Consider the following 13,011-nt stretch of genomic DNA (forward strand, 5'->3'; position numbering starts at 1 on the left):
AGGGGCAACTTTGTTTTAACAAGCGGGGGAACGTTCCACCACTTTAGCAACTATGCCTCAACCACAAAAAAGAGCCCTGTGCCTGCCATGGAAGAGCTAGCGAAGAGGAAATTAAATATTACACTGGGAGGGAATGGTTCAGCCCTATAGTGGAGGGGTGGGGGTGTGAGGTGGACCAGAGCAGCTGAGGCTCTTGGAACAAGGCATCTGGGGTGTGAAATGGTAGAACTGAGAGGTGTGGAGTCAGCAATTTTAGAATAATGACTACAGACAAAAGGGTATGATCGTTATTGAGGTAATTCGATCAAGATGCTTTTTATTTTCCCTTTCTTTTACATACAGTACTTCATTTCTTTTTAAAAAGAGAGAAATGGAGGTAAACCTTATATATTTTTTTAGATACTAGTGGTCTGCTTAAGTAAGAGGATTATTGTAATTTGCTGAAGCCCTGCAGGGGAGTAACTGCTGTCTGTGCGTCTGTGTGTAACGATACTAACCGCAAACTGCCACACTGCAGGGGCCCATTACTAAACCAAAAGTTTGGATCCCTTTCCCTGGCACAAACATTGGCATCTAACTCATCAAAAGTTTAAAGAGAAAAAATATTGATAAACCCAACATCTGCTAAAATCACAAAAAACACAATTATTTGCAAAAAGCACAACAACTCCTGCTGTCTGAACACAAAAAGATAATTCCCAACCCCCAACCCTTTTAACCTAAATGGCCCTTCCTCTTGCCTTTGCATGTTCGCCTGTCCACTGTACTGTAGTCATTAACATATTTGGAGTGCAGCGAGCAGAAAGCTTAATTGTCCCTAATTGCTCAGCTAAATATGTTCTCTAATGATTTGCTTCAGATCTGTGACTGCCTTTTGCGCAATTTCCCGGCCGCTGGCTTCATTATCCCTGCCTCCTTGGAACAAAGCATCTTCACAGGCTGGCCTTTCCCCCGCTGCACAACACAGACAGCGAGTATGTGTGCGAGGGAAGTAATGGTTCCCTCTTGGAATGACACACAATAGAGCCCCTTTGTCAGGGCACAGGAGTTAAAGTGATTGGAAAACCAAATCTCTGCTAAAACAGAGTGTTAATTGACCACAACTCACTCTTCCTAATCAGTCCGTAATAAATGAGCAGTCAAGGCACTTTGTTTCAGTCGTGCTACTGTTGTTGTAGCTGTGTCTGTTTTGTGGTGTTCTTGTTGTTGTTGCAGCTGCTGCTGTTGCTTGGCTCCTCCTTTTCTGGCCTTAGTGCTCTGTCTCAATATGTCTTTTATGGCTGAAAAGGACTGCTCCCATTAACAAGGATCTATGCTTTTAATGCTGGAGGCAGGAATATTCCGTGTAAATAATATTGAACTGAAATGATATTCAATATCAAAAATATATTTGAAATATTTGTTTGAATAATTTAACTCCGAGGACTGTTTTTTTTAATTCTGTCTTTGAGTGAAAACCTCTCTTCGCTATTTAGTTTTTACAAAATGTGTTCGTAATGTAAAAGTCAAACTTTGTGGTGTAATGAACTGTCCTCCTATATGGAATGTACATTTGAGTTTAATACTTCTGTATTTCGACTTAAAAAGACACACCACTCATCCATGGGGAGGTAAATGTCAAATGAAGATAGTGACAAAATGGAAACCCAAATAGGTCATTTGGTATTGCAGGTGCCCATGTTTGGCATTCAGACCCAGGGCCATTTGCTGCATTTCTTTCCCCCTTTCTTCCCTTTTCCTGACTATCTCCTATGCCATGCAATACAATCTTAAACAAATAGAAAGTGACACATTGTGAATGCACAACTCAGCCACATGAAGTGTGTCAGTGAAGCGGATATTGATATTATTGTCTTGTGTTGTTGTGTATACAAGAGACCAAGCAGCATAGGCAGAGAGATCAAGAGAGTCAAAAAAAGACAGACACACATAAAGATAGGAAAAGGGCAACAGGGCCAGTTTCTGACCTGTATCCGAAGAAGAGCATTTGCGTATGGTGAAGATGGAAGTGAGGTCCTCCTCCTCCTCCGGCAGACCCTTCTGCAAACGCTGCAGCTTCCTGAGGCTCTCACTGCGCTGGTGCTTCATGGAGCGCACATGCTGGATCAGGTTGAGCTTGGCCTTGGTTGAGTAGCTACACAGCACACAATGGTAGTAGCAGGCTTCACCCTCCACCGCGTTTTCGTGCTGCTGCAGGTGCTGTAGGAGGGAATGGAGAAAGAGAGAGATAGAGAAAGATAGGAACAAGGAGAAAGAGAGAGAGGGAAAGAGGTTATTGTAGATGGCAGATAACTGGCTAGGCACCACCGACTCACTTTCACTCAAACAGTTGGCAAATGAACAAATCAATTCCCAATCACAGCCCTGTTGTTTAACATCCAGACCTTTTCCACTTCAGGACAACTGTTTGGACTGGGCACTTTGTCTGCGTGAGTGTCTGTATCAGTGGGCTAACAGGACAGGAGAGGCCTGGGAGGCACGCAAATCTCAGGGGCCCAAGGGCGGGCAGGAATCGCATCAGCCACCCTTCAGAAGCCGTGGGTCTACAGCCTCACAGACGGAAGGGAGCATTGATCCCCTTCACTCAACAGAAGCCTCCCGTCTCTGAAAAGGAAACTCCAAACATCTGCTTGTTTCACGCATGGGATACTAAATATTGATCATGGTGAGTTAAATCATCGCTCTCTCATAGAGAAAGAGAGGCAAAGTCAGCCAGTGGTGAGGCAGGAGGGGGATTTAGTACTCTGAGAGAAACGGGAACATTCCACAACAGGAGGACAACCTTCAGAGGACGGGAAATCAGCACTAGTATTGACCTGTCAACCCCAGCTCCTCCTTCAAGACTCAACAGCAGGGCGATTCCAGCTTTCAGCCCACCCTCCGCACTGTCACAACATGCCTAACACCCTGTAGTGACGCCATACCGCCACAAGCTCTTGTCACACCACAGAGCTCCAGTCTAATTACCTCCTACATGGCTCAATCAATGATGCAAGCCCAACACAATATGGCTGGGCCTGGTGTGAGCATCACAGTTATTGACCACTATCCTGAAGGATCACACTGATTGTTTCTGCATGTTTGCAATGAAAGCCCCGACTCGGTATGGCCACTTGTGACATGCCTGTCATGTGCTGCTCCTAATATCAAACTCTGGAATCTTGCTGTGGACTTCTGTTGCAGCAATCAATGCAAATCACCAAAAGTGTTCCTCTTTTCCCTTTAATCTCCTTGGCGCCCATGTCTCCTGCGATGCATGCGGAGTGAAAACAAAATATATTGTAATCTACTGAAATATGATATGTATTTTCACCTAAATATTTGTAATGCACAGAGATGCTTGAAGAGCAATGAAACACTATCAAGTTCATTTAATGGTGAAAATAAATAACCAGGTCAAATCATAAACTGTGATTAATAACACGTTTAATAAATATGTATATATTTTTAAATGTAAGAAATATTTTACATCAGGTTTAATTACCAATTAATATAAACCTATAAGTATATTATCCTCACTTTGTCCATGTACCTTACACATCATGTGTACGCTAACTGTAAATAAAGCTTCAGAGAAATAAACCCTTCATCAAGAATAAACTGAACTATCCTCCCCGGCACAGGATGGCCTTGGCTGGTAGGGATTTGTAAAAGCAATGGAAACATTAGACATTTAACCACATTATATCTAAATCAGGTGTTGACAGCCTGGTGAAAAAAAGTCATAACATTATTATGCTTCCCTAAAATGCTCTTGTCCCTTTCTCCTAATGTTTAATTTTCTGGCAATATTGCAATATTGCTATGGGGTTTTCTGAGCTATTGTGTTTCATTCTCTTTGGTTTCATATTTCTCACTTCTACACCTAAAATGTGCATTAAGACACCGCTTCCAGGAAAAAGAATAGGAGTTTTTTTTCTCTCTCCTTTTTGTGAGCCCCAGAGCTCAGTGTAATAGAGTTATTAGGTGATTGTAAAAGGCTCTGTGCGCTCTCCTTTCTCGCCTCATTTTAAGCCATCCATGATGTCATGAATAGGTGTTGCTGGATATTGTGGTAACTCTCCTCCTTTCTCTGTGCACAAATATTGCATCAGAATTAAGGTAGAGAGAAACCTGAGAGACAGATTAAGTTATAGATAACAGCAGATCCATCATGCAAACTGCTTTTACTCACAGCAGATGTCTTGAATTTATAAAAAAAGAGAGTGAGTATGACTCATGGCTCCAAAAATCTACAAGCAGACAAGTACAAAAAATGACAGCACCTGACCGAAACTTCAAAGCTAGTCCCAGGAGAGAAAAAATCCTGGGAGTTTTATAGTTTCCCATAAAACGCACAGGGTTTATATAGGAGTGAACCTTAGACCGCCTGCCCCTGAATAGGCCATAATTCACTATAAACCTGACTGGCCAGGAAGATGGCCTCAACAGAGCCAAAAGTTTCCTGCCCCAGCGCTTGTAGCTCTGTCTACAATGTCAAACGGTTACACCTGTAAACCACCACTTTCACCATCTATGCACTGGCCATGACCCAATGCAGTCTATAGGGCATTTCAGAGTCAGTGGAGGCCGTAAGAGATCAGACAACGTGTGATCAGTTAGGTGGCCCCTGCTCATTCAGTACCACAGGGAGGACAGAGGCAAAACGTTACTGTATTGCCGAGGAGAAGTTAGTTGGGACCAGTCCAAAACCCCTCTGATCATCACATTTACTAATTTTATCTAACATTTGTTCTCACTGGATTCTCCATGAATTATCGATAGGGTTATAGCTAACAGGGCAAACAGTGGGGACATGGTACACTCACAGTCCATCGCCCTCTCTGGTTCACACACATATTCGCATATATACACTTTGAATGTGAAACATAATAATGCATGAGACAGGGCCCATATCTGTTTCCTATGAACCTGCGATGAAGCCCCTAGATGATAAATCACCTCCAACTGGAGTGCAGGAATTTGGCGGCATAATGAAAAAGTCATGTTGAGTTGGGAGGAATTGGTCGGCTCGGCTCTGGGGTTTCTTAGCGCCCTATCGAGGCCCCAACAGGAGGGGAGCTGTGGAGCATAATAAGGGGAGCTGGCTGGGTCAGATTATATACTGCTGCACTGTCTGGCAATGTACAACAGTCATATAGGAGATTCAGCTGAGCATGTACAAATGTGTGACCGCCTAGAACAGGGGTGTCAAACTCAATTTCATTGCGGGCCACATTCGCATTATGGTTGCACTCAAAGGGCCGGTTGTAACTGTAAGACTATATAAAAATACATATATAAATATTTAACATATATAAAATAATGTATTATATTACATTATTGGCTCTGCATTGGATTATTATCGGATAGGGTAATACCTTCATAATTAACTACGTCTGAAAGCAGAAGTCTAGGGCAAATAATTGCAAGTCTCTTCAGTGAGAATGTCACAAAATGATTTAAAAAGAAAAGTCAAATTCTGAGAAAAAAAGTCAAATTTGAGATGCATTGTGGGAAATGTAGTTTATGGGCAACGTGCCTCTGTAAAGTAGCATGTAACCGTATAATAAAATCATATTTTTTTCAAGCTCTTGTGGGGCCACATAAAATGAAGTGGCAGGCCGGATTTAGCCCCCGGGCCTTGAGTTTGACACCCCTGGCCTAGAATGTAATGATGTACTCAACAGCAATTGGGTATGGTATACATACGTTGTGCATGTGAATGTACTATATGACTGTGGTCTGATTTAACAGATAAGTTCACAAAGAGACATTGATTGCAGGTACAAATACTAGAAGAAGTCCTTTACGGTCCAATGCAGTCAAAAACTAAGGGTGGTTAGATAACGATAAATTATCCATACCTTTGTTTTTCTAAACATTTTACAGAATATTCTAAATTCCATCTACCTTCATTGTTTTCCACTGAAAACCTAGTTTTAAGCTTTGTTTTATATTGTAGTGATTTTCATAGTTTAAAAATGTAACCGTGGTTTTTCAAGCCTCTCTCGTCTATGGAGCACCTTATCTTTTTCTGTGGAGGCTGAAGCAGTGCTCTCTGCTTTTTCAGGTAAAGAGGGACAGGGGCGGTGTGGGCACCACCCAATCCTCTCTCATATAACTCCACAGTGCACCTTGCCCTCTGAGTGGGCAATACACGCCTGTATCAGTTTCACCACCACCCACCCAGAGCACTGCATATATCTGCATTTCCATCCACTTAAATGCAAAGTAAAAGTGCATCTTTAACACAAAACAGTGTGGTTGCTGAGAGAGTCCAACTAACAGAAGATAGAGATATTACTGGAAGGGTGGAAGGGAGACAGAGAGCCGGTAATTCCAAAGAATGTCTCCCAATGGAGCCGTATAATACACGCAACAAACACGTACAATAATATAGACAAAATGGACATCAGAAATGTACCCACACAAACAAGTACTCATGAACATTCAGACTCTAACACACAGCCACATACTATTACGATCATACCCTAATTTCCCCCATTACATTTGGCAGTGCTGTTAATACTAAATTAATGCATTAAAACAGATGATTATCTGTGAGCTAAATAGCTATCAATTCTAAGAGAGCTGCCAAATTCCCTCTGTGAGAGAGCCAGTGAGTATCTGCCAGGATATTGCTTTGTAACCCCCCCCTCCGCTATTCTCTGCACTAAAAGCTGTGTGCCATGGGAGGGTAGAAAAATGCAATTCACACCTGAAGCCAAGTAATGCACTGCAATAGAGCAGACCTGTCCTGTAATATGAGAGAAGATATTAACCTTTAAAATAACATAGGTAAATACCTTGTTTACCCCGTCACCTGGGAAGACAATGTACTAACCAGTGATTTGCTTGAGATGTGTTAGAATAAGTCAAGCAGCACCTTTGTTATTCAAACAGTGATGTCATGGCAGCAATCATAACCAGTGAGGTAACTGTGTTTCACTCTGAGGGGAGACAATGTAATGTGCCTATTGGGTTGAAAAACACACCGTGACCAAAGGCAGAAGAAAACACCGTAGTGTGGCTTAATGACTGTGTGAAAACTGTGACCAAACGCATGTCATCTAGAGTATATCTCTATGTCTATGATTATTCTACTCTAAAACCCTAAAGGAACTGCACAAATACTGCCCAACTATGAATGTTATAAGCTAAGACTCATTTTAAAGATTCATTCCAAATGTATATATTTGAATGCCATAGGATCAGCTTTCGGGTTAGGGTCTAAAGATCAAACATATATTTTTAATTTAATGATCTCCTTTCCTCCCGGCAGTAATGTATTTGTACATGCACAGAGGTTTGTCAGGGACTTGGTTCTCATAAATCTGCACTCTGGGATTCCCCTGGAACGTAAGCAGGTTATTTAGGAAAGCAAAGCCGAGTGACTGGAGTCAGTGAGTGCTCACAGTTTAGCCTGTGTTTCCCCGTCTGCACGAACAACAGCTTCAACCACAGAGGCCCCACTGGGTGCCAAGTGTGGTGGCTGCTTTGAATTAGCCACTGCAAGCTGCAACATGCCTAAAAGCTAGGTTGTGGATTAAGGGGGCTGTGTACTTCAGGCTCAAACTGCCTACCTACTGCTTCCTGAACCTCATCCCCACCCGTGTCCTTTCTTGTCTTTTACTCTTCCTAATCCCTGCCGCCCCTCCACCGCATCCTGTCTCTCTGTCTTGAACCGATATATTGTGCCAAGTTGCTTCCTCTACTGCCTTGCTGTAGAAATGATCCATTACTACCGGTGAATAAAAAACAGGCTGCATATTTGTCTCTGGGAGGGAAGGCAGAAACAAAACGGACCTCTGTGTCTTAAGGGAGGGCAGCGAGGTAAAGATGGATCGCTGTAGGTGTCCTTGGAGAGGATGACTTAACATAGGCCTATGAAACAAAGTAGCGAGGGAGGGGTCATGGAGACACTTAAAGACAATGCAGCTACTAGTGCTCCACAACCAGCACTCTTACTTACTTTAACATTAAATAAAGCAATAATTATTGAATTCCGTTTGAATGAGTAAGATGCTAGAAAGTAAACAATGGGAACATAATTGCAGAGGGAAGGCAATCAATGCAGGCAGTCATTTGGGCCATGTTGATTGTGTAGGCTTCTGTATGTGCTCAGTGTGTGTGCACATTTGTGTAGCTGTTCAAACCTAAGGTGATGTAAGGGGAGTGTGTGCTGTGACAAGGAGCTGAGTAATACACTCACATACACGCACGCACAAAACAAGAGTTGGGTAATCCCTCCTTCAATAATGACCCAGGGCTCTAAACAATAGCTCTCAATCAGCTGATCAATGTGTCCACATAATTCATGTGCAAGTCACTGTCTTTGAAAGGGGAAGAGGAGGAGGAAAAGCAAGCGAGCGGTGGAAGGATCAATGCCCTGTGTGGTGATAACGAGCCTGGGTCTATGCCCACCGGAGCCCCACACTGGTGTCCAGGGTCTCTCTCATTAAGAACATTTGGATAAGCATGGCTATACATACATAATGCGCACTTCTAATCGTAGCCAGATAAAAACATTTCCCCCTTCCATAATGAGCTTGGCCCTGCTTTTGTGACACACAGCGACGACTCCAAAACAGGCAGGAAATGATGTCGATTCCCAAATAAGAATTTAAAAAAAAACAAATTAACAGCAAGCTGTTGGCCTCCTCTTTCAATAGCTAATTAACAGCTTAACCTCCTGGTGCTTTTATGAAAGCCATGCTGGGAGGAGCTTGCCAAAATTGCAGTTCAATAAGTCTGCCTGCAGGAGGCGAGAGCAGGGTGGAGCCATGGGGTTACCCAAACAACTGTTACAGACACTTGATGACATGTGTACTGGCAAGGTACCATCTGGAGGCTGAATGGGGCAAATCAAGACCTGCCCTGGCCCTACTTTGCATTACCCAGAGGACTTCATCAACATCACAACCCTCTATTTTGGACACCGGTGACAATAATTACTTGCACAGAGCTGTGGAATAACTTTTGTTTCTCTCATTTAAGCAAAACAGGAGGCGCTTAATGCTGAGAGGTTCAGATTTTGAGTTTGATTTAATAGCTAATTGCATCAGTGTTTTATTCTAAGACTCTTACGACAATTATAGCGCATGACATTAGGGAGGAAAATAAGAGATTTTTTGTTGTAACAAGCTGTGATAGTGCTGAAAAAAAATGTGATTATACAAAACTGGAATATCTCTAAAACTGTTAAGGCCACAATTACATTTTCAAAAGAGAGACAAGCAAGTATCTGCAGTTTCAATCCTGGCTGCACCAACCTAGCTTCCCAATTCTCCACTCAGATATCAAAATATTCTGTACAGATATTACTGCAGCCAGAGGCCACTAATATTACTCTACTCACTTTCTTCTGGCTAAGAAGATGTAGCCTACTCGAAAGATTTAAATCTGAATTTCAGCCAGCATTACAAGTCTTGTTCTCCTGTGCTTTGTACAATGGATCAGGTGTTAAAGCATACAGCTTTTTTAGAAGCATCCTGTGTGGGTTTAGAGTTCGCAATGCAAACCACAGTATACCTCTTGAACTATCAATCAAACCGAATCTTGTTCAAGAAAATCTCAGGAATGTATAAAAGTCACCACATTGTTTGTCAAAACCGAGCTATTGTGTGTGCATACTAGATAAGAACAACATCACTGACTACCTTGATCTGGACTGGTCTTTACAGTAGGTCACTGATGTGTTAGGATAAAGACAGAAGCAGCCATGCACTTACATAGCTGACATCATGTCACTTATCAGCCTGACAATGACAGTATGGCTTTGTGGAGCTGCCACAAATGTGGGCAAACAAAACAACTTGTTGAATGGTGGCAAAGGATGAAAAAGAGTCTGGAGAGGGCAGAGGGGAAACAGCCTTAGAAGAGTGAGCGAGACCCAGAGTCTGGGGATGTGAGGGTGTTGGATTAAGATACAGACACACATCACTTGTAATGATTAATGCAGTCAGTGTGAATTAAATTCAGGGCAGGAACATTACCCAAACACAATTAGTCCTCCAGAACAAACATCACACTCTGCCGTGAATGCAGATTCATTGCAATAATATTGTAAGGGAGTAGCCTTGACAACGCAAAAGGACTCTGTAAGTAACATGTCCAAAGAGGTCTTACAGTTGCAATGCATTCCCTTCCAATAGTGTGGTTCTACTGTGACCCAGAAACAGCCCCTAAATGTGGCAACAGGCGAGGAAAAGCCATGCTTATTGAAATGCAGATCTGCCTACTCTCTCGCTTCTAAGCCTATTGTCTTTAGCCCATCTCCTGTTCCACCTTTTTCGCTGACGTAACAGCGTAACAGCAGAGAGGAGACACAGAATACAGTATCCTCAGGCTTGTATTATCTAGCTTTCATCCCTGGCGTTCTCAGTTTGGTAGTGTAAATATTTCATTACCACATAATTGGTTTCTGTTTCAGGCTACGCAATAAGGCTGTCATAGCTATAATACTGTATGTTTCCTGACTTTCCCTTTCCTTATGCAAACCTCATAGAAATGTGTTTTGGGTAGTAGGTGTTTGAGAGGGAAAATATGTAGCTGTTCACACACTTGCCTCACACACGCTTTCTAGGCACATCAGCTAATTAAGAACAGTGATGATGAGCTCAGCCATTGTCAATATTTAACCCAGTCTTACACTGCTATCTTTATAAGAAGCATTGCAACGACAAAAGGAGCAACATAGCCTTTGAGAGGTCCTCTTCTTAAAATGAAAATTAATGAGTGGGGTTGAGTGGAGGTGAATATACAGAGTGGGTCTATATGTGGGCTTATTTGCATGAAGCAAGAACCTTGTTAGAGGGTTCTTCAAGCAATTCATACACCAAACACCCACCAGGTTCACCTGTCAACTCTTCAATACCGAGCAACTAAAAGCTGCAACTTTAATAAGTGAAACACTGACATTGTATTTTTGGTATGCACTGGAGTTAAAAAGCTAAACATTTAAGTGTATTTTAAAATACTATTGCTTAAATAATTTAGTTTTTTTAATCTCAGGGTCAGGGAGAATAAACCAAACAACCCTACCCACATACCTCCTGTTTATTCTTCACTAAAAAGCATTAATGGCATTTCCTTAAGATTTTAAATAAGAACCCTATTACAGTATAATGCATTAAGACACAGCTGTTGTAGCCCCCTTCCTATCTCATACAGACCTCATTTCTCTTATTCTTCTTCTTCTTCTTCTTCTTCATAAGACCCATCGTAGCCTTTGACCTATGCCCATAGGGAGGTGTTGCACTTTTGAAAAATGTTGCTCTACGCTGTGCCCCCCTCTTTCCCATGAGCACAGCCAACTCTATCACTAATACACATGTTCTTAACAGGGTCATTCTGTTGGGCTGGCTCATTAGCCAAAGAAAAAAGACATAACTCCACTTTCCATTAAAAAAGAAAAAAATGCTCATTGATCAGGTTGATCAATTTAGGATCAATAACCTAAACCCTCATCATTCCCAGTGCAGCATAATTGCAGCTGAGATATAGTTGTCATCACTAAAAATCAAACACGGACCAGACTAATTGGTAGAGGCCTATTGCTTTGCTCATGCTGGCAAAAAGCTTTACAAAGCCCCAGAAATACTTGTGATGGCCGGCCGTTGGAGCTTCCTAAAATAACTACTCATGCCATTAGCAAGTGTCATCACAGAGGTCATTGTGCTGGCTGCACATTTGGGGACATTTAATACAGTGCATAGCTTGCTACCACACAATGGTTCTTCATATCCTTTCCCCTGTAACTTCTGAAAGTATAACGTCACATTTGGACTTGTGATTTTAATCTAATGTTTTGGTGGAATGTCCTTATTAGGCAATTTGTTGCTGACCTATACAGTATGTTTAGCAGTGGTCAGATAAAAAGATGTCATTTTCCACTCCAGTAGTTCAGCACCGTAAAGAGGCTTAAAGAGCTGGTAAAGCAAAGAGGCTTGCCTGATATAATAGATATTTCAGACGCTGGCATCGCAGCCAAGCTGCCCTACTGGCTACACCATATACACTGCTCAATCGTGCAACAAATCTCAAACTATACTTCAAAGCCTACCACTTTTCTCCTTCCTGTTTATTGATTAGATAGAGCTCTTGTTCAGTAATTGTGCAGTAAATCAAGCATGGTGAGCACTAATCTCAAACCCGGGAGGAAAGTGTTAAAGGTAAAACCTGCTGAAAAGTGCATAATTAGGTGCCGTGTTCAGCCAGGAGAGAGGATATACTCCTCCCTCTCACATGTCTCACTCACTGCCTGCCTGCACAACCAAATGCAGCAGGGAGAGGGTTGGCAGAAGAGCAACGGGAAGTGTATACAGTTTCTAACCACCTCTCACTCCCTCCCTTACTCTTTCAATCCTTCTCCCTCTCAATGCATTCCCAACCAAAGCGCCGGGGGCGCCATGCTTGTAAAGAAACCACAGCCTTTTGAGTGCCTCTTGTATTTACAAACGGAGGCATGTTGGAATCAAAGGCATTACCACATGACATAACACATTAAACAGCTGGCAGATTGAGAATGGATAGACTGAATAGATAGTGAGTGAGGTAAACAGGTATTGTGACATTGTTAGCTAACTATACTTGGTATGAGAGCCAAACTTACCTAAACCAGAGTATAGTGTAGGATCACATGCAGCAGCTCACTTCTTTCCCTTGCTTTGCCTTCCCTCCAAACACACAGCTCAGGCTATACTCCAGGTGGAGACAGCTATCACTTTCCCATCAACTTCCTGTTCCTCTTGTCTCTCCGCCCCTCTTTTCTCTCCGCTCTCTCACTCCCAGCTGCACAACTTGGTTTCTGTGCCATGTTTGAAGAAAAACAAAGCTGTATCTTTTCCCCCATCTTCTGAAGTACTAAAATCTGCAGTTAAGATATTTTTTTCCCTCTCCTCATCCCTCTTTCTCTTATCCTCCTCCCCCGACGCTTTTCCCATGTTGCTGTTCTTCCTGATCTCACCTCAGTTTTTATTTCACCCTCATCAGCAGGGACCTAAAAATAAATGATAAATGGAATATGAT

At 42.3% G+C, this 13,011-nt stretch overlaps 1 protein-coding gene across 2 annotated transcripts in view; it reads right to left on the reverse strand.

Moving 5' to 3' along the window:
- Positions 1 to 13,011, reverse strand: part of zfhx3b (zinc finger homeobox 3b) — a 139,267-nt gene that overhangs the window by 57,437 nt on the left and 68,819 nt on the right. For both annotated transcript variants that reach the window (XM_071206909.1, XM_071206907.1), the window contains exon 5: positions 1,968 to 2,199. In XM_071206909.1, coding sequence (XP_071063010.1) covers positions 1,968 to 2,199 — 232 coding nt within the window. The remainder of the gene's footprint in view (positions 1 to 1,967; positions 2,200 to 13,011) is intronic.

This window comes from Pseudochaenichthys georgianus, chromosome 3 (assembly GCF_902827115.2).
Source record: "Pseudochaenichthys georgianus chromosome 3, fPseGeo1.2, whole genome shotgun sequence".
Classification (NCBI taxonomy): Eukaryota; Metazoa; Chordata; class Actinopteri; order Perciformes; family Channichthyidae; genus Pseudochaenichthys; species Pseudochaenichthys georgianus.